Below are 22,789 nucleotides of genomic sequence, written 5' to 3' on the forward strand. Positions count from 1 at the left end.
GGTTGTGCAAAATGCTGCAGCGTGTCATTTACCTGAGGACTTACACCCATTTTAATTTCACTCCACTGGCTACCTGTACTTTATAGGGTCCTTTTTAAAGTTCTTTTATTTGTTTTTAAATCTCTTAAAGGCCTGGCCCCTCTTACCTCTCTAAGCTAATACAGCCATATTCACCTGCCTGCTCCCACCAGTCAGCAGCTCCTTGAGGTGCCAAAAACCAAGCGTAAATTTAGAGGTGATTGTGATTTTGCTGTAGGTTTGGATCTGCCCTTGCACGTTAGGCAGACCTCTTCTCTTTCTGAATTTAAAGCTCTTCTTAAAACATGTATTTGCTGAAGCTTTTTACTTTTTTAAGAGGTTGACTCTATTTTTTTCTAATTCTCTGTTTTTAACATGTTTGATTTTATTTCCTGTCTATGCTATTTGTATATGTGCAGCATTTTATGAACCCTGGTTTTAGTTTAAAGTGCTTTATAAATAAACATGGTATGGTATGGTAATTAATCTGTAGCAAGTTTTTACCATGGCATCTCACTGGCAGAAAGCACAGTGCTGGAATCTGTAGCTCCCAGCAGCATCAACCTCATGACTCTCACATGCACCACCAGCTGAGAATGAAGCAGTTTGGTCCACTGCTTCAGGCACAGGGCTGTACAAGTCTTACACGTCTTCATCATTTTATTTTAATTTCACAGCTTCTCTTCTTGCTCTAAGCTAACTATAACTACCCCTACAGCACACAATTGAATAATACTGTTCTTTGTGAACATTTTGAAGAACCTTCAGTGTTTATTCTGTTCTTGCAATAATAGAAAATAGGAATGAATCTGGGAACAGATGATGTATCATCATCTATTCATCATTTTATCTTCATGACCTTACAGTACCATATCACCCCATTGGAGCACTTCGCTCTCACACTGCAGGCTTACTTGTTGTTCTTAGAGTATTTAAAAGTAGAATGGGAGGCAGAGCCTTCAGTTTTCAGGCCCCTCTTCTGTGGAACCAGCTTCCAGTTCGGATTCGGGAGACAGACACTATCTCTACTTTTAAGATTAGGCTTCAAACATTCCTTTTTGCTAAAGCATATAGTTGTGGCTGGATCAGGTGACCCTAAATCCTCCCTTAGTTATGCTGCAATAGGTGTAGGCTGTGGCCCATGATGCATTGAGTGTTTTTTCTTCAGTCACCTTTCTCACTCACTATTTGCACTGAATCTTTGAAATTAGTTTTTCTCTGTATGTATTATTGTAGGGTGTACCTTATGCCTACCTTGGCGCTGTGTAAATAAAATTGAATTGCATTATTTACCTATTTGGTTTTTTTTGTTTGTTTGTTTCTTTAATTGGTCAGTGCAATGAGCATGCAGTGTCAGTGTTATACGCGTGGGACTAATAAAGGTCATCTTATCTTACATTGTCATCTACAAGTGGCTGTTATGAATATAGTTCTGATGGTCATCCTTTCTTTCAGGGGAAAGTTTGCTGTGGTCAGAAAGTGTGTGGAGAAGTGCACGGGTCATGAGTACGCTGCCAAGATAATGAGGAAGAGACGGAAAGGGCAGGACTGCCGGATGGAGATCATCCATGAGATTGCAGTACTTGAACTGGCCAGCGCCTGTCCCCACGTGGTCAACCTCCACCAGGTCTACGAGATGGCTTCAGAGATGGTGCTAGTTCTGGAGTTGTGAGTGTCAGAAATTTAAGGTTGAAACCTTTCCTTTCATGTTGTTTAGAAACGGAGACCTACTGGGAAACACCAGCAGAGATACTGCAAAGGAACAGAATGGCAATTCAAAATTGCAAAAACTTAAAGGGGCAAAGACTGCTTTTTAAAAATTGTTTTTGATGCAAAGTTAGCAAACGTTTTAGGATAAATGCAATACATCCAGTTTTTATCCTGGTGAAATGAATTAATGATAATTCAGATAATGCTCCACAGTAATGGTGTAGTAAGTGCCCAGAAGCATTTCAGTGGGTTAGGGTTAGCCTAACCCTAACCCCTACACTTGCTTGACACCATATTAACCATAGACGGTTTATAAAGATTTATAATCTAAGTAAACTTGTAATCAGTGTTAAGTATATTAAGGTTACTGGCAGTTATTGTGGAGAATAAGTCTTATGAAAATTCTTTGTTTTTGCTATAAAGATCTCTTTCAGGGTCTTTTAAGCTTTTTTTAGTCTTAAAAATTACCACTTATTAAAAAAACTAGTGCTTCTCAAAATATTTTGAAAAAGTAAAATACATTTTAAATTATTTACATCAAAATGATAACTTCAGGAAATCCACTATCTCAAATTGTTAGAATATTTAAGATTACAATCTGGAAATATCCATAGTCTGAAAATAGATTTAGGTATGTTGTAGTACTATTTACACACTCCAAACTTGGCTGGACCTTCTTTACCATTAATTTCAGTATCGAAGCAGTGTGACATGTTTTTGTAGCAGCATTCATCTCATCTGTATTTTTGGGCCAGGGATTTCTCCTCTTCTACCTGACAGTGGCCCTTAGATTCTCTGTAGCGCTTAGGTCAGGACACAGTGAACCAACAATCATCCACACCAGCAGATTACATGACACCCCATATCACCACAGACTGCAGAAATGTCACAACGTGATTTCCAAATGAAATATATTTGCTTCCATGTGAAACGAGGACTTTGGGCTGATATTGTCTCTGATTCAAGAGTGACTTGATATTAGGAATGTGACAGTCGTAGCTCCTTTCCTCAAGATATCTGTATGTGGTGGCTTTCACCCCAGCCTCAGTCCACTCCTTGTGAAGCTGTCCCAAGTTCTTGAATCAACCTTTCTTGACGATCCTCTCAAGGCTGCAGTCATCCCTGTTCCTTGTGAGCCCTGTCCTAGAACAATTTTCCATGCATTTAAGTTTCCAATAATTTTCAGCAATGATAATGTGTCGTTAAGCACCTTGTGAAGTGTGTCACTGATCATCATTTCACATGATTGCAGTTACTTGTACTGAACTAAATTTATACTGTTTGGGTAGTAATTTCCTCAGACTCAAAATAAAATACTGTAACAATTAGAGAAAATGGATTTCCAATTTTTTAAAAGAAAGTTTAGTTTTTCAAGCTTTTTTTCCTTCATAAATATTTTTAGATGCACTAATATTTGTATATTTTGAATGATTACATTGCCATGGAATATTAGACTTATGGACTCAGTGTAACAAAAGTCTGTACATAGTGGGGTTAAACAGTGGTGTATTGGTGTGAATGAGAAACGTAGTGAGAGCTTTCTGGTCCTACAAAGTTTCAGGCCAAACTTTAATGCTTCAGCAAACACTAGCTATTCTAACAATGTGCTCTGCTTTTGTCTTATGTGTATACACACACACACACACACACACACACACACACACACACACACACACACACACACACACACACACACACACACACACGTGCCATTTGCATTGTAGGATATGGATTTGGTTTCCTCTGTCCTCTGGTGAGAAGGACAGACAGCAGTAATACAGACAAACTAAAGGACAGCTCAGTTTGACCAGTGTGGCATTATTATACATAAATGGGATACTGTAATTTGGGCTGCAGTAGCTGCATGAGTTGTTGATCTCATCTGACTGGTCACGTTTGGGTATGCTTGACCTGGTTCTAACTGTGTGCGTGCGTGCGTGCGTGCGTGCGTGCGTGCGTGTGTCAGTTCAGACATGCCAGGCTTCCAATCTCTTAGTCTATCCTTGTCTCTATCCCTGGAAATGCCATATTGGATTTCGCCTGCATGCCGAACCATAGTGAATCCCACTTCCCCCTCCCCCATCCCAACACGCACGCATGCACGCATGCACGCACGCACGCACGCACGCATGCACGCATGCACGCATGCATACTCACAGACACACAGAATGTGTGTTTAAACAGTTGAGCACAAACTGCTAGATTAGATGGTATTGACACATTCTGGATCAGCTGTCATGTGTACACAGAACCTCTGACAGTGCTGAGGATTGTACCAGTATTTTCACTGCACAGACAGAGTGGTACATGCCAATTATCCCAATTGTTAGGAAGTCCAATTGAGTCTTAAAGCTTTTAGAATAATTAGGAATCCCACATATGAGGTCACCTCTTATGTATTATGCAGTTTTGGAGTAGTTTATGTTGTTCTGCCATTTTTCTTCTCTTGTGTAGTTCTTTTAACCAAATGTGGCATTTCTTGAAACCAACTATACTTTGTTGGGAAAGTTTAGTCTGCTCAGCCTTCCCAAAAAGGACAAGAATCCACTGCTCTGATGACAAGGAGAGAAGGGTTGAAACTGAAGACTGATTCCTCCCTTGGTCTTGCACTGAGCTACTATATCATAGTATTTATATGATGAAGTAGGTACGTGGTACACATGCACGTGTCCTGTGGCTAAAAAGGATAAAATTATAAACAACAGTTGACGAGAACACATTTAATATTTAAGCGACACATTAATATTAGACTTTGTTATTTATTGAGGATAATGGTCTATTAATAAATGTCAAAGTATGCATACAATTAGGATTACCAGTTAATTTGAAGGTGAAATCTGATTGATGAAATCCGATGCAGGTTTTGATTTAAAGTGGTGTTCCCCTGTTATGTTTTTCTCCACAAATATTTAATGCACGTCAGCATGGTTTTACAGCCAGCAGTATTTTTTTTGTCCAAGCCTTACAATGTTTGCATCATGTGTTTGACATCTAAGCAGTAATGACAAATTTCTGACCAAAACTCGTAGCATTTAATGCATTTTTTGGTGCCTAATTTGTCAATAGCTGAAGAAATGTCATGTCATGTCCACAGCTTGGGCCTCATATTTCACTCTGTCTGTGAGAGATGAGTGTATGTTCTGCCAGTGTTTCACAGATTATAGTGTTTTACAGGATTATGTGCTGTCAGCAGCACATGCCATACAGTGCAATCTGTCCAGTTAAGAAGATCCCATAAATTTGTTTTTTTTAAGTGCTCTAGTAAGCCCACCTCAGTCTGTAATCCCAGTCCCAGCCATTGCTCATATAAAGGCTAATCACAGAATTAACTGCCGTCCTGAATGTGGACACATCTCTCACACACACACACACCAAACCATACTGCACTTTGACTGGTGTTATATGAAATTTACAGTAGATGTATAAGTATAACGATATGAGAAATGTTGGTGTCTGCCAGCCTGTCTGTCTGTTTGTTCATTTATGTGTTTAGGAATGCAGTATTTCTATCTAGCTTATAATTAGTGTTGGATCAGGTGACCCTGATTCTGCTCTAGGCTCAGGCTGCCCTTGTTTTACTCTCATTTGTTTATATGCCGTGATTGCATGTTATTAACTTGTCTACACCCGCCTGTAGTTTGAGTTTTGTCCTGTTAGCTGTTCTTCATCTCTCTGCTTTGTCTTTTATTTCTTTTCACCCCTTGAAGTGGTAGTGGTGGCCAATGACAGCCCTGCTTGTTTCTGCTGGATTACTCTTCTCGTTAAAAGGAAGTTGTTCTTCCCCTTGCTTGTTTGCTCAAAGAAGATTGTAGAGTAGCATCCATATCTTCTATTTTAAATTTTTCATTTATCTTCTGTTGAATAGAACAGCTACTAAATTCATAATAAAACTACAGACAAGGAAATCTAGACCCATGTTACTGCTATTCAGTCTATGTACTGTCCCCCCATTCTTTTCGCTATCCTTTTTATATGGGAGGGCAATAGAGCAGAATGCTTCCATTCTTTCTGACATGGGATGTTGACAACACAGTCTTTCCTTTTTTTTTCTCCCCATCTTTTATTTGGCCAGCAGCTGACAGATATTTCGGGCAGTGGGGCAAATGGTGATGGAGGATTGAAGGATAGAGGGAGGAGGGGGCAAATTGTCTACGAATGAGGGTCATAGAAATCTATTCACGACATTGCAGAGGGTGGGGAGTGAGAGAGAAAAGGGGGGATAACACCGAGACATGAATAGTGTAAATGTGATAGAGAGAATCATTAACCAGAGAGAGGACAGTTACCCACAGAGAATGAATGAGAGCAATAAAGAGCTCCATGGGCTCACTGCTGGCTGAGCTCCAACTGGGAGTTCATTATGTATTGAGCCGCACGAGTGCACGTGATCAGTGCAAGTATGGCTCCTCGCCCAGTCGTACTGAAACAAATAAATACATACTGGTTTATAAACTGGTTTGATACTGTAAAGATCATATCCTCTAAGGATCATCATCATCATCATATTAAACTACTTTCACTGTGTCATACCCAAAAACAGTCAGCGGAAGGGTGGATCACAGATACATGATCACAAATATATTTAAAAAGAAGTGAATAGTTTCCCACAACCAGTGATCACTATATTTGTATTGAACAGTGGTCAAACAGGAAGAATTAGAGAGCTGGTGTACTGAGTAGAATAAATTACAGTGACTAAGCAAAGTAGGAGTCATGCAGGCGATCTACTAAAGTGAACAGCAGCACAATTTAGCAGGTTGCCAATGGCGCAAGTTGTCGAGCTACAACATGCACGCAGCTTGGTAGTTGTAATCTGACCAAAATATTATAAAATTTCTATGTGAACATGACAATCAATATGCATTAGATGAATGTTCATGGTGAGAAGTGATCACCCTGTGAGGCTCACTGATGTTTTTAACAGTTTTAGGTCAACAGTAGAACTCTGCGGCTTAAATTTGGTTTGGGTGTGAAGGGTTTGTGATGATGTGATATTTGATCATTTGTTGATATGTTGTTAAAGCTGGACAGTACAGACACTGATTAAACAAGTAACACCTTTTCTCATTATTTATGTCATGCTGCTGTAGGGTTGAGTGTATTTAGATCATTTCTTTTTGTAATGACTATTTAACTTAAATGTAAAAACACACAAGCCTTTGTCAAACTCAATGGGGTTTTATACAAGACATATATGTGTCAAAGGCTGAACAAAGCCTGTTGGAGGTTAATTAGTGATGTCAGGTCACAGACATGTAGGCAAATTATTGAGCTTCTATTTTCCACCAATAAATGGAGCCATTAGGATGTGGGGAACTCTGGGTTTCTGAACATGAGTATTTTATGAAGAGGGTCACTTTGCACCATTCATTTGCACTCGCTCTGACTTTATTGTTCCCCTTCTATCTGTCACGCACATTTGTTCGTACTGTCTCTCTAGGCATAGTTTTCTTCTACTAGTGCGGTCCTTGGGTGTAGTGGTTAGTACTGTTGCCTTATGGTAAGAAGGTCGTGAGTTAGACTCCACCATCTGGCCAGGGCCTTTCTGTGTGCAGCTTGCATGTTCTCCCTGCGTGTTCTGGCTTCCTCTCACAGTCCAAAAACATGCAGTTAGTGGGGTTAGATTAACTGATGAATCTAAAGTGTCCACAGGTGTGAATGTTAGTGTGAATGATTCTCTATTTCTGTGTTCGCTCCAGGTCTGACTGGCGACCTGTCCCGTATGTACCTTGCCTCTCACCCTTTAGTGACTCCCTTTTAGGCATACTCGTAAAACAAAATCCAGGACTTTCATGTCTTAAGTTAATGCATTCTGCAGATAACAAGCAGAGACCCTTCTTCCTTGTTCCTATGTTTTGCTCTGTGCATTTAGCCAGTCTGGTTTGTCTGAAGCAGGTGAGATTTTGTTTTCTTTTCCATTTCAACAAATCATCTGAAGTTGATGGTAACAGATGGCCAACCAAAGTTAAATTGATTCAGTCCCACAGAACTGTGCTGACATTAATTTAATTAATTACATTAGCAACTTATTAATCAAATTCAAACTGCCTTCCAGCCTCTGGGTCAACCTGACCTCTCACAGGGTCTACTGTAAGGCTGTCAGGCTTCAGGGCCAACAAGCAGGCAGCTAGCCAATCTGTGTTTGTTTGTTTGATATAGAGTGTGTGTGTGTGTGTGTGTGTGTGTGTGTGTGTGTGTGTGTGTGTGTGTGTGTGTGTGTGTGTGTGTGTGTGTGTGTGTGTGTGTGTGTGTGTGTGTGTGTGTGTGTGTGTGTGTGTGTGTCACTTGTTTAGTGAGACTTCTGTCTCTTAAGTTGATTAGGTTACTTCTGTTTAAGAAGCCGGGCCGCCTGATACGAAAGTCTTATCAGTATTTGCTGGACTAAGTCTCACAGTTTAACTCCTCAGATCTTGATTCCTCTGCATATTGAAGTTACACAGTAACTCTCACATGTGTGAGAGTTACTGTGTAACTTGTTTTGGGGGGGGGGGGGGGGTTGGAGATGGGGTCTCTATGAAGTAGGTATTTATTAAAATGAACATGTAATGCTACATGTATGAAGACTAATTTACAGCTACTCTAAATGTCTGTTCGATTTAACACTATCTGTGGAGCTGGATTTAAGAAATCAGTGTTTTTAGGACAAGTTTAGCACCATCTTGTGGCAGTGCAGAATATGACACCAGTGGGTTTGGTTGGTTGGTTGCTGCTTATTGACTTACATTATTTTATGTTAGCTAAGTGACAGAAATGAACTTACTGGAAAACAAGTCGGCCACTTCTCTACTGTCTTTCGCTGCAGCATTGAGTTTTTTGTTAAAAAACCAAGGATATACTGTTCACATTCACTCTCTGTCTCAAGTAGTAAGTTGTTTTTCGTTGCTGGCTAGTTGCACTGAAATGTAAAAATCCAGCTGATACCCATAACGTGAGTGTTTGTAGAGGACTTTATAAATGAGGACAGTGTGGAGGAGTGCCTGAGGTGCACAGGTGGTTCACTGGACCGACAAGATCGGGTCAGACATTTGTTTCCTTCTCAGGTCAGGTGGACAGACCGAGTGGTGTAATTAGCTGGTGTCAACAAGATGTGATGAGCGCTATTTTCTGCAGTAAAATCTAAACGGTTTACAACATAACAGGTTTCTATACCACAAACATAACGAAGTTTCTTACTTTAACATCTGTTAAAATCAGCATTATATACTATTTGATTCACACATTAATCAAGACCGTTCCATTACATTTCAATTTTGTATCTAACAGATCTGAGAGCAGAGGAAGAACGAGCTACGTGAAAGCGATTTGTCGTGTTGCAGAGCTGTATGACTGGACACACGTAAAATTTGACTAAGACCTTAAACAATGTCTAAATATATAGGCTGACTTGGCTTCAGTTCAGTTTTATTTACTTAACGCCAAAATACAACAGCAGTTGCCTTGAGGTGCTTTATTGTAAGGTAAATACCCCACAGGAATTCAGAGAAAACGCCAACAATCAAGCGACCCCCTTTGAGCAAGACTTTGGTGACTTTGGAAGAAGCTTTAGGCAGAACAAGGCTCAGGGAGGGGGCAGCCATCTGCTGTGACTGGGTGCGGGTGAGTGGAGGAAGACAGGAAAAGAAATTACACAAACCGTGGAAGAGAGCCAGATATTAATAATAAGTAATGATTAAATGCGCGGGGGGGGGGGTTTCTTTGCTTGTGTGCTGCTTGTGGCTCTCCTGTGGCGCTTCTACAATACAAATGTAATGAGGTCAACTGCAAAAATAGCTGTCGACAGGGCAGATTTACTAAAGCTATACACGAGAGGCACAGTGTCAGTTTTGCGACTCACATGTTTTGCATGGATGTGTATATTTTTTTTGCTGGTCTTAACCTCGTAGGACCGGGCGTCCACATATGTGGACATCACATTTTGGGTTGTCTAGACCACAATACTAAATTTTCCTGATATCCTCCTCAGAAACTACATCAAGTAAAAAGACAAATCTTTGTTTTCACATTCATCAGGTCCCAATCAGCCCAAATAGCAAAGAGAAATTAAAAATGCATGCCATGAAAGAGTCCTTCTTCTGCATGTTTAGAGCAGGTTTCTGTGTGGTAAGTAATGTTTTGTGTTCTTCTACTCATCGTACAGGTCAGCTGTTGAACACAGACTTCAGGTTTACAGGTTTGATTTTTAACAGTCTACTATATCTACTCTACACACATGCATCAGAGCAGCATTTGGGTTTCACTGCAGTAACTTGCCCAAGGATGGAGTAACTAGGGATCGAACCACCACCCTTCTAATTACTGCACCTCCTGAGCTACAGTGACTCTTATTGAAAATCATATTTTCTTCTTCAGCCTCTTGTTATTTATTTTATCTTCCATTTTGTTCTCATGCGAAAACGCCTGTAAAACCTTCCCTTACACTGCATTATTTTTCTTAGGACATCACTGGCTCCCTCGCTGTCCCCTGCATGTGTTCACTTTCGAGCCACTTACTTGCGCTGCTCTTGGCAGGTGATTATTGAAGTGAACTAAATGCATCTTTGTACATAAAGCGGAACACTGTTAGATCACTCAAAGAACTTTCCATTCTCATGGGCCCATGATGGGATGATACTGATACTAAATCCTGAGTTGCCCCTGATGCATGTGCGCGTGTGCGTGCGTGCGTGCGTGTGTGTGTGTTTCAGATAAAAGTGCTATGGTATAGCTAAATACACTGTATGCATGTTTGGTAAATTATACTTTTAGTAGAAAGTGTTACTCTTCTTGCATTGCCCTCCAGGGTCAAATGACCTGGATACACCTGCAATGTATTAAGTCACGGCGTATCAGACTTCTCACAGCAGAGCAGCAGTGTGGTGCTTGTTTTCTGTGCACCACACTGGATTCATATCTGTCTGATCCTCTGAGGAATGAGGTTTCTCTCAAACTTTTGAATGCACGTGCAGTTGTTGGTGCGTGGCCAACAGATTACCACTTTGAACATTCCCTCTGAGTCGGCCTAGTTATTAATCGTTAATTCTTCATTTCCGGTGCTCTTCTTTTTTTTTTTTCTGGCACTTTCTCCAGTAACACACTGCTTTCTGCACAAAGTGATTTATGAAGGCAGTGCAGTGATGTTTAAGCTGCATCACTGTCTTCATAAAACAGTGAGCTATTGGCCTTTGTCACTTAATAAGTGAAATCTGTTGGGTTTTGTGATTCAAACTGGGGCAGAAATAATTAAAATATATAATTAAATAATTAAAAATCTTATATCTGTCCTTGTGGTTGTGGAGCTGAAACGGATATTAGAGTTTCTCCACTGCGTGTCCATTATGTAGGCTCTGTGTTATCCATGTTTGATTCATAAACCAAAAAATGCGATACTCAATCAATACTAAGAATTACTTTTGGATTACACATTAATTTGCAACAGTATAAATATCAGCAGTGTCATCTTTACCTCCTCTAGTTGACGCACAACTTTAACAAGAATAAAGTATTAAACAGTTGATCACAATTATTAATCATGATTAATATCAGCCAACACACAGTTAACATTAGCTGTTTACATATTAGAAATTACCCAATAGCGACATTACCCAAGGCTAAGAGCTAGCAGCTATGGCTAATAAAATAATAATGTTCATGCAGGAGCTAGGAAGCACACTTTATCGGGACTGGCCATCTGTAGCTGTAATAAACTGTTAATGAAACAGGAAAACATCATTATTTGTGTCTACAAAGTCTCATGTTTCTTCTAAAGTTCCAGATTTAAGCTGAGAAAAGTCTACCAGCAACTAGATAGAATAAAATAGAATAGGGCTTTATTGTCATTTTAAATGAACAATGACGTTGTGGGTGCTCCACACCAACTGCGGGAATAAAATATAAATCATAAGACGGTAGGAATAAATAACAAACAGCAGAAATGTATATACAAACAAGGAGGTGTGGGATCTGATTGACCTGAGGCGCCGATCAGAGGGCAGCAGGTCAAACACCACCACCACCTTAAAACACTGTGATGGCCGCTTGAAATATATAGCAATGAAATATGCAGCCAGATCAGCAGAAGCACAGCACTACCTCAGACAACCTAAAAATGTTGTTTTGTTTTTTTTGTTTCTTTGTATTACATCAAAGAATCTTAAAACATCTGACAAATATGTATTTTTCCCCACACTACATGAAACAACAACAATAGTGTATCTGATGTTATTTTTTGTATAGATTTATCACATTTTTATTACCCATGGTGTGCCTGTCTGCTAAATTATTTTTTAATCTCAGTTTTTAGTATCACATCTTGAAATGGTCTGTAGCATAAACATTCATTCATTATGCAACCATTTTTTCCACGTAATCATTATGAAAAAGACCGTTAACTACATAAAAGACAAATGAAAAATATACAGAGAATCACCTTACAAAACCTAGAGGAATGCCTACTGAGTGTCAGACACCTGCCCGATCACCTACATCAGAGTTCTGTACAAAAGTGAGTTTTGCAACTTCTTAGTTCACCTTCTGTTATGCAAAGGAGCTGCTGTCAGTGAAATCCTGCAGTTGAAGTTAAAGGGAATTTCTCTGCATGGGATCGCTGTAGCTCAGAAGGTGCAGTAGGTCATCAACTAATTGGAAAGTTGGTGGTTTGATACCTGGCTGTTCCAGTCATGGTAACCCCAAGTTGCCCTCCGATGCATCTGTCAGAGTATCAACTAGGGCTGGGTATCGTCACTGATTTCTAGAATCGATTCGTTTCCGATTCACAAGGTCCCTAATCGATTCGATCCACGATTCGATTCAATTAAATTCAATTTGAATCTGGGAAATTTTGACAGTCAGAAATAGTATAATTCAGATCAGTACATTTACATATTTTTGTATCTATAAAAAGGAAGCTGACACACACAAGACTTTATCAAAGGTGTGAGGTCACAGCAGATGCCTTTGTGTCAAAGTAGCTGAAGATAAAACACAGAAAAACATGAAGGTGGTTTTCCTGGCCTGGGATTTTATAAAAATATTCTGCAGTACATCAAAAACGAAAGAAAACCATTAATCGACATATGAACATTACCTCTGACCTTACAGCGGTTTTATTAGAGACATGGCTAAGCGTTTTGCATTTTGCATAATTTTAAAAAGTTTAAATTTGTTCAGTATTGAACGGCAGAAATTAGGTTTTCTTTTCGGAAGTATGTAAAAGGAAAAAAAAAAAAACAGCAGCTGACAGCGCTGTAAACAACAGTAGACTTGTGCGTAACAAGCAAGCGAATAATGCAGAAAACAGATTTTTAGACGGGAAACTGTTCTTGAAGTACAGAGAGAGAGAGAGAGAGAGAGAGAGCTGTGCATGAAGTGTGATTTTATCGTGGTGGAAGCAAAACAGGAAAAGTCAGAGTGAATTCATGACGATGTTTATGTGAAGCGTAGTTTGGATCTTCTTTTGCTGCTGGTTCGGTCAATATTGTTTGGAGAGAGATAAAACTTAACAGCTTTAGAATCAGCGCAAAAAGGGCGTGAACACCTGCCGAAACATCAGAATCAGCGAGCTGTCGGCTTTCAGCCCCGACCGTGTCCGTGCAGTTGTGCCAAAAAGTGATTGTCTGCCAGAAAGTGATTGCCGTCCGCGGGAGCGCGCGCAGCCGCTTAAAGCTGCAGCGCGCGTCGGGTGAGAAAGGGGACATCTCACTGATTCTGAACCGCGGTCGCGCTGTGTGTTTACGTCCTTGTGCAGAATCCGTGTACCTGCTCTCACTTACTGTCTTAGCTGTTTGGTGGTTGTTGAAATTTTGTGAGGTTTCACCTGAGATTCTGGCGTTTCGGGCAAAATAAATTTATATTAAAAAATCGATTCAGGATTTTAATGAATCGATTTCACGTTATCCAAGCCAGAATCGATTTTAATCGATGAATCGATTATTAAAACCCACCCCTAGTATCAACGTGTGCAAATGTTGGATTGAAAGCACTTACTTACTAACCCTAACTGTACCCAGCAAGTGCCTTTTCTAACCATTTGCTGTGTGAATGAGGACAAGTTGCATAAGTGCTTTGAGTGCCCAGGTAGAGTAGAAAAGTGCTATTTATGAACCAGTCCGTTTACCATCTGCAGATACTGTTTATTGGCTTTGAAAGTGATGGTGCAGCTGCTTTGATGGGCTGAAACTTGAAATTCCGTCTGCTGTTGATTTCTGTAAATGGATGAGTCATCACCTACCCTGTCTGTATATTTGCAGATGGGCAGACAATGCTGATGGTGCTCCACTGGAAAGCACAAGTCTGGCTTCAAAGCACACTGTTTTCTTGTAAGATTTATTCATTCTTTCTTTAAGCTGATGCCATTTTGCTGTTGCACTCAGCATGGTGCCATGATGGAGGGAAAAGGGTAAAAAACAAAACTAGCTTCTGTACTGTTCTTGAGACAAAAACACATTTGGTATTGTTAAGATTCATTTTGAGGAGAGAGAGATGGTGGAGAGATCGGAATAACACACTGACCCAGTCAGTTGGAGTCAACGAATGATTTAATAACACATGTGGAGAGATGAATTCTGTGCGCAGACAGCATTGATCTCTATCTCCAAAACTTCAGAACACAGTTTTATACATCGGGGTATTAGAACGCCCCCTCTTGCGTAAATTACATGGATACGTCAACTCAAAACCACAAATGTTCTGTTTGACAACTTGTGACACAATTAAAAAGAACACTGGCTTCCATCTTCTCCCCGGTGGTTTCCCGCAAGCCAGCTCAGCTCTCGCCTCGTGCACCTGCTTCTTCATCAAACAGTCACGTACACCAACATAAAACTGCAACCCTAGCAAAACATGCTTAAACTTTCACCTACAAGTGAACCTCTCTAACTAAGTGTGTGTGTGTGTCTATGTGCTAACCACAATCGCACCCCATTTCACCTCGCCGACTAGCTCCTGGCCTCTCCCCAGACAGAGAGACAGAAGCCGCTCTCGTGTATGTAATAACCGAACCGAAACTATGTATGTGTACTCTACTGAATAAATGTTTTAATCAAGAACCTCTACTAAAAGCTTAATCAAAAGATATAAAAGTATAAAAGATAATAGCATCATCGAAACTGCTCCTCAGACTAACTTTCACTTAGACTCTAGTTTCGGTTTCACTTCCTGCAAAGCATGTAACTTCAAAAACATGTAACTTCCTGTCTTATTTTGGCACAGAGTTACTCTGCGTTAGGCCTTTTCTTTCACCATGCAGTCTGCATATAAACATTTAAGATTCTAGATTCAAAAGCATTTCGGGTTATAGATTCAACTCAACAGTTTAAAGTGGTTATAACTGCACCTGTAATAAAAGCTTAATTGGGTGCCAATATGTTTAAACATCTGAATGCAATATCAATATTAATTATTAATGCAATAATAATATGGACAATAACAGTAAAATTATTTATCTAACCCTACAGTATGTAACCACACCTCTAGATGTTTTCCCACCATCACCAAGCATGGACGGTGTATTTGTGCTTGTCTGTCTGTCTGTATGCATGTCTCAGTGTAAAAATAATACACAGTCGCTGATGGACCTAGCTACCTGGCTGATAAAATAAAGCACAAGTCCCTAAATACTTGTATGTCCATCTTTTATACTGTTTATTGTAAAAATGACAGAGAGACCACTGCCAGCACTCTTGTCACACACTTAGAGAGAAAGAGGTCAGGGCTGGCAACAATGTATCACAACCTTAGAAACAATGTTAATGGCATGAAATCTGTAGCAATCATGGAACAATAATAAATAGAAATCATATTTTTCAGTGTCATGAGCAGACCTTTTAAACTTGAAGCTTTATGATTATCTGGTGTTTTTAAAAAATGGTCCAGGGAAAGTAGACTGGTCTTGGAGACTGGAATCTGTTGGTCAGGTTGAAGTTTGGGAATTTTCAAATGAAAAACCAGAATCGCTCTTCTGGAAATGTTTGACTTAACCCTTCACACAGTTCCTGGATCTCAATGTGTGAATACTATGAATACTATTGAATACTATTGTGAATACAATGTGTAAATACGATATATGTTATACTGTAGCTGGGCTTCAGTAGTGCATCACACCTTGGTCACTGTTCAGAATGGGTTTCCTGTCAGGAACTGTGACATTTGGCTTTGATTAGGACTCAACAGTTCTAACCCCAGACGTTTCTTCCCAACGTGCAAACAAGAAACGCAGTCACACAAACCTCTTCCTTCTCCTCTCTGCCTTCCTCTGAGATAAAGCCTAATTCACCAGCACCCTGAGGGGACCCGTTGTCTATTTTTGACTGCCCTCACTTTATGTTTTGAACCAAGTTTATTGAGTTTACATCCAGTCAGAAGAAATTAAAGTTAGATGAAGAGGTTCAGTAAGTTTGATTGTTTGTATTTTGATTACAACCCTTTTTTATTTGTGTGCGACTGAATAAAATAACAAGTTATCACCAACAGTGTAAATGGCCCCATTCAAGCTGATAATTAGTTTGCTATATTTGGATTTGATGTGCTATTTCTGCCTCCACCTCCAACAAGTCAGAACACAGACAGGTCAGAAAGGGGGTTATTTCTGCTGTGCCTTGTGGGATTCACCATATAAAGCAATCACTTAGGACAAGCTTCATATTCATTTTGGTCAAATTATGGATGAAACAAGGATACAGTCTGTAGTTTGGGTTTCATGTGGGTGCTCCAGTTCCCTCCTACAGCCAACCCCAGAATTACACATGGAAGTGTTTGTTTCTCTCTGAGGGTCTGCAGGCCTGAATGGTGTATGATACTTTAACACTGACACATTACAGAGGGCCACTGAACAGATTTGCAACTGATCTGTCCCACGCCACGCGTCTTTGGTTGCAGTGCGGCCGGAGGAGAAATTTTCAATCAGTGTGTGTCAGACCGAGAGGATGAGGCCTTCAGTGAGGAAGACGTGAAGAGGCTCATGAGACAGATCCTGGAGGGAGTGGCCTTCCTCCACCAGAACAACGTAGTTCATCTTGACCTAAAGGTTTGTGGACACACTCGTGACTCTCCACCATCTCCTTTACTTTGTGTCATTTGTGTAGTTGATACATTTCCAATCTTGTAAACAAACCCCCGATACATTCTTTGTGTAAACATCACTATAACACAAAAAGTTTATATGGGCCTAACAGCAACTGAACTTATATCTCACATGAAGGCAGAGGGAAACATCTGTATTTTGAATGACATCTGCCCCAGTGAAATCAGTTTAAAGCACGAATTGAGTATTTCCTGTGTGAAAGTGATGGGCAACATTTGCACAGGCTAAGGTTTGCCTGGGTTATCCCACAACACTCCACCTACAGTTCAAACACATAATTATTAGGTAATTGGTATAACTGTGCATGTGATATAAAGTGCTTGAAGTGCTACTCAGTTATCACTCTGTAGTAGCTTTGAAGGTTAGCCAGTCGACTCCATGAAACACACACAAGTTAACACAGTTTAAAAAGCTGTCTAACGATAACACGTGCTGTCCTGTCAGCCTCAGAACATCCTGCTGATGAGCACTTCTCCTCTGGGTGACATTAAGATTGTGGACTTTGGTCTGTCCAGGATGGTCAGCAGCCACCAAGAACTCAGAGAGATTATGGGAACCCCGGAGTATGTTGGTGAGTTGTTGCTCAGCCTTGCTACTACCACCTTACAAGAATCGAACACGGGTGATTCTAAATAACAACTGTCTGTTCGTCTTTACAGCTCCTGAAATTCTGAATTATGAGCCAATAAGCACAGCAACAGACATGTGGTAAGGAAAGTCCTATAGTGGTATATTGAGATAAATTTCATGTAGAACAAAAGGTTTGTAAAAGATTCTGATGTTTTTTTGTGAAAATATATTTATGTATTTTAAGACTGCTGAAGATAAACACATTGCCTGAAAATCACCCATACTGCCAGTAGGGGGCAACAAAGTTAAAAGTTCTACTCAAATGAAGCCCATATTGGAAAGGAAGGTTTTTGAAAAGTCTCAAAAGACTTGAATCATACAAACACTGAGACACACACATCAATGTTTTATGAATGTCATCCATCAGTTTTTGCTGCTTATCTGCATGTAAGTGATATTGATGAACTGTTAACTAGGAGAGTACCAACAAAACTGAAGCCTTGATTCCAGATATGAACTTTGATTGTTCACCTTTCTTGCTTTGGTGGTTCTCTGTTGTCACAGAAACAGTATTCCTTGTTTTAAGTGAGTCACATTTGATCATACTCGAAACCTGAATATTTTGCTCTCTGTGTGTTTAGGAGTGTTGGTGTGCTGGCATATGTGATGCTCACAGGAATCTCTCCATTCCTCGGCGAAGACAAGCAGGAGACGTTTCTCAACATTTCCCAGCTCAGTGTGAGCTACAGTGATGAGGAGCTTCAGCAGCTGGACCCAGCTGCTCTGTCCTTCATCCAAATGCTGCTCCGCAAACACCCACAGTCAGTCACAGAAACAACACAGTTCACTCTAATGTGGCCTCAGAATGTGTTATCATTTTTGCCTTTGTGTATTTCTCTTATCTTTGGAGCTTAATTAACATTAAACTGGCTATGACCAGTTTAAGATGGCTGACTGCCACTGAAGCCGAGTATGACATGGATAACTGTTTCACGTGTGTGTCTGTGTTTGTATCCAGGGAGCGGGCCACAGCCGAGCACTGTCTCACACACCCATGGCTTCAGCCCACTGAGCCTCAGGACAACCAGACAGTGGAGGAGATCCTCTCTGTGAAGGAAGATCCCAGCTCCACCAGCAGCCCCGAACCTCCCACAAGTACAAGCTCAGCTGAGGAGGATGTAGAGGAAGTTCAGGGCCCGCTGACAGAGGAGCTGATAGTCATGGCAGCCTACACTCTGGGTCAGTGCCGTCAGTCCTCCGCCTCCACCGTGGAGGAGGCGGCCCTGACTGCTGAGCAGAAAGCCATTTCCAAACGCTTCAAGTTCGAGGAGCCCTTCAGTGCCCTGCAGGAGATCCCTGGAGAGTTCATCTACTGACCCATCACACGCACCAGCCATCTCACTGAGGAGAACTTAGTGCTGTCACATTAACACAAAAACCCTCTTAAATATATACTGTAAGTGTATAAACAGATACTGTTGCACAGTCAGTCTCTTATTTAAACTGTTGGAACTTTTTAAGAACCTGCAAAGCTAACTTCGCTTTACCCTCCTCCTCCTGAACACCTCCTAAAGTAACTACTGTAGCTTGATGTTGCATTTTATTTGGTTTGCTGTTGTAATAACTGACAGGGTGTAGCGGCAGCATGACACACTGTTTGCTCCCATTTGATACCAAAAGAGAGACCTCTGCCTCAGTGTGTTCGAGCAGAATTCACATTCTGGGAATGGGAGCTGTAAAAGTTGTCAAAGGCCAGCAGAGATACGTACATGCAGACCTGTACACAAACATTTCCAACACTGATTGAAACTGAACTTGGCCTAAGATGACAGTACACTGATCGCCAGGCCTGTTTTGTAGTTCTGGATCACAAACAGTGAGCATAAACAGGAGAGACTGTCATATGAGAAAAAGCTACAGAACGGCTTTTTTATTGTTATTTAATTAAGTGCAATTTAAAGAACTACTTGCATAATAAAGGAAAAATATAAAATGCTGGTGCTATGCTTCTAAATTATTTCTAAATGCAGCCATTATTGTTCCTGCTCTCTTATTAATATGACTAATAAAAGTCCTTGTACTCTTGCAGCTGGCTCTCTAAAAGTAATTCAGTGTAGTTTATATATCTGGATTCAAACAGAGTTTCCGTGTGAGCCATCAGACAAGAAGTGTCTGAAGACACGTGCAGTGTGAAAGTGCTGTGGTCCTTCCTCTGAGGCCCCCTGTGAGCCAATGGGGTTTGAGTACGACTCTGCAAGCTTGATTTATTTCACCTTAGCACTCAGATAAAGATTACTCAAACATATGATCTCTGGTTTCCATTATATTAATATTTAAAATTTTTAATTTGATGCCAGCAAAATATTTTTAAAAAGTTGGAGCACGCACAGTGACTGACAGGAAATGTGTTAACAGAGTGACTCGGACAGAGCCCCCCCACCCTCAGAGCAGCCTTGACTCATGACCTCAGGGTGGCTAAATAAAGCACACACATAAGTGATGTGCAGTTGCCAACAATGAAATCTCTGTTGGCATGTTTGCATTTCACCGAGCCTCATGTGTGTCTGTGCTTTGTATTTAGTGCCATGCTCAGAGAACGATGATCTCACTTCTTGCTGTTTTTTATGGTTTTTATTGTCAGCAGTAGTCGTATTTCTGTATAATGTTACAAATATTACTGAGATTTTTTTTTTTAATTCTCTGTTGGTGTAAAACAATATGATTTAAAGACCCACGTCACATAGAAAACCTTCCTTTTAGAAAACAGACTGGTCTCCTCAGGGTTCAGTCCTTCCTGAAGGGGACACAGATCATTTTCCAGCTTGGACATGGAGGCGATGAACACTCCACACTTCCACTGGGTCTGTCCTGTAAATGTAATGTTTGTGAAATTATAAGCTAAGCAGATTTGTACATGAATGTGCTGTGCTGTAAATAAACACTTCAAAAGTGCTGAAAGTTGTCTTATTTCTGATTTAACTAATAAGTGTTCTGTGGAGAGTGCTCTTTAGTTTTTGCACTGTATTTTAAAAGCTTGTGGAAATGCAAAGATCCAGATAAAATGCACTGTACTCCAAGTTGAATTCAATTTTATTTATACAGCGCCAAATCACAACAACAGTCGCCTCAAAGCGCTTTGTATTGTAACGTAACGTAGACCCTACAATAATACATACAGAGGAAAAACCGAACAATCATATGACCCAATATGAGCAAGCACTTTGGCGACAGTGGGAATGAAAAACTCCCTTTTAACAGGAAGAAACCTCCGGCAGAACCAGGGGGGGGGCATCTGCTGCGACTGGTTGGGGTGAGAGAAGGAAGACAGGGTCACTATGTGTTAACAGACCTCTCTGCACTGAATCATACTTGTTATTAATCTCTGGCTCTCTTCCACAGCATGTCTTTATCTGAAAAAGAAATACTCAATGCATCATGGGAATGCATTGAGTCAGAAGATAATCCAGCCAATAACGTAGATGAACTACTCCAGAGCACAGACTGTACTGCATATACAGGACAAAAGAGACAGCATTATACTCGCCCAGTTAGTAGTGGGTGTGTGGCCCACAACTGTAGTTGTGCCTGTCACGGGTCCACTTTCTATTGGCCAGATGTTTATTGTGTTGTGACACTGGAGCAGATGTCTGATTTGCAACGACTTTGTTTTTCAGCATAATGATCTCAAATAGTAAAAGCAGTAAAAGCATACTTTAAAACAGACACACAATGAAAGACAGCGAGTCATGGATAGGCCTCCCCACACCCCAGAATTCAACACTGTTTAAGCAGTGTGCTATTTGTCAGCAAAACACAGAAGTAATCATGTGTGTCATGAATTATGCGCAGTAATGATCAAATGTGTATAAACTGTTGAATGACTGTAGCCTTTTGTAAACAATCCTCCTACTTCTGCCATCATCTTCAAGCAGAATTCTCATTTTCATGTCTTGAGCTGGAGCATTACCTCCAACTGCCACAAGATGGAAGCAGCAGTCTCTATTTGACATCTTTAGGATGTGATAAGAATGTATAGCATCTAAAATGATGACCTTGCACGGTCCATATATTGTAGCAGATATGATTAAAAACATATTTTTACCTGTATAGTAATGATGATCTCATTTTAATTGTATATATTTTTATATTACCTTTTGACTACCAAATTTCATGACCATGGGTTTTGTTTATGGTGGAATTATCTTTATTTAAATCTGAAAATTCACTGACAGTTCCACATAATCTAAAACACTAAAATATGGATGCGTCACTTGCATTCCCCCTTAAACCTTTTTTTTGTCTGCTTCCTTTAGGGATCTAAATCATCTGCTGCCATCTCAGCCTATCCCCAGCATCCTCCTCTGTCACACCAACCCTCTGCGTGTCCTCCTTCACTACATTCATGAATCTTTTACATTCATGGTGTTCCTCTTTTGCTGCTGCCTGGCAGCTCCATACTCATCTTCACCATTCCTCATCTGCACATGTCCAAACCATCTCAGCCTTGCCTGCTCTGACACACTCCGACATATCTCTGATGTATTTGTTTCTAATCCCGTCCTATCACTCCCAGTGAAAATCTTAATACCTGCAGCTCAGCCTCACATGTTTCTGTCTGTGCTAGTGTCTCCAAGCCATACATCATAGCAGGTGTCACTACCATCATATAACCCTTTCTTTTCACTCTTTCTGCTATCCTTTTGTCACAAATCACCCCTCATCCCCACCCACTCCACCCTGAACTCTGCATAACATCCATCCTTCTTCAGCTTCCACATCTTCAGAGTTAATGGGTATAAATGTTGGTTTTATAGTGTCACCAGTTCAGCAGCTCTATATGGTGTCAGGCATGGAGCCGCTAATTAAAGCTGACACCAATTACCCTGTATCTCTCTCTCTCTCACACACACACACACACACACACACACACACACACACACACACACACACACACACACACACACACACACACACACACACACACACACACACACACAGAGTGTGTTCTCAGCTGGTCCCAGTCTTAGCAAGATGATGCTGAGCACTAGTCAGCTTCTGTCTCCTTACAACACTGCTGTTCGATAGTAAATAGTGACTGGACCAGGACTTAAATAGCACTTTTCTACTCTAATTGAGCACTCAAAGCACTTTTTGCTATAAGCCTCATCCACCCGGTTACACACAAATGTGCTTGTTCCCCCACCTAAGCACCTTGTTTAACACTCACAGACAAACATGCACCAGCAGGGCAACTCAGAGTTCTGCATCTTATCCAGTAACACTTTGACATGCATAGTGGAGTAGCTGGGGATCTAACCATCCATCTGTCTGATTAGTAGATGATCCACTCTACTGACTGAGCCACAGCCACACACAATGATACAGCATGGATCTTTAATGTACCACTCATTACTTTGATGCATGCGTTTGACTTAA

General features: G+C 40.6%; 1 protein-coding gene across 1 annotated transcript in view; it reads left to right on the forward strand.

Annotated features, from left to right (window-relative positions):
* The window catches only part of stk17a (serine/threonine kinase 17a), a 38,385-nt gene extending 18,080 nt beyond the window's left edge, over positions 1-20,305 (forward strand). The window contains exons 2-7 of the mRNA XM_031725886.2: positions 1,474-1,686; positions 16,579-16,726; positions 17,228-17,354; positions 17,443-17,491; positions 17,995-18,174; positions 18,372-20,305. Coding sequence (XP_031581746.1) covers positions 1,474-1,686; positions 16,579-16,726; positions 17,228-17,354; positions 17,443-17,491; positions 17,995-18,174; positions 18,372-18,729 — 1,075 coding nt within the window. The 3' untranslated portion in view covers positions 18,730-20,305. The remainder of the gene's footprint in view (positions 1-1,473; positions 1,687-16,578; positions 16,727-17,227; positions 17,355-17,442; positions 17,492-17,994; positions 18,175-18,371) is intronic.
* The last annotated feature ends 2,484 nt before the right edge of the window (positions 20,306-22,789 follow it).

The sequence above is a fragment of the Oreochromis aureus genome, linkage group 9, assembly GCF_013358895.1.
Source record: "Oreochromis aureus strain Israel breed Guangdong linkage group 9, ZZ_aureus, whole genome shotgun sequence".
In the NCBI taxonomy this organism is placed as follows: Eukaryota; Metazoa; Chordata; class Actinopteri; order Cichliformes; family Cichlidae; genus Oreochromis; species Oreochromis aureus.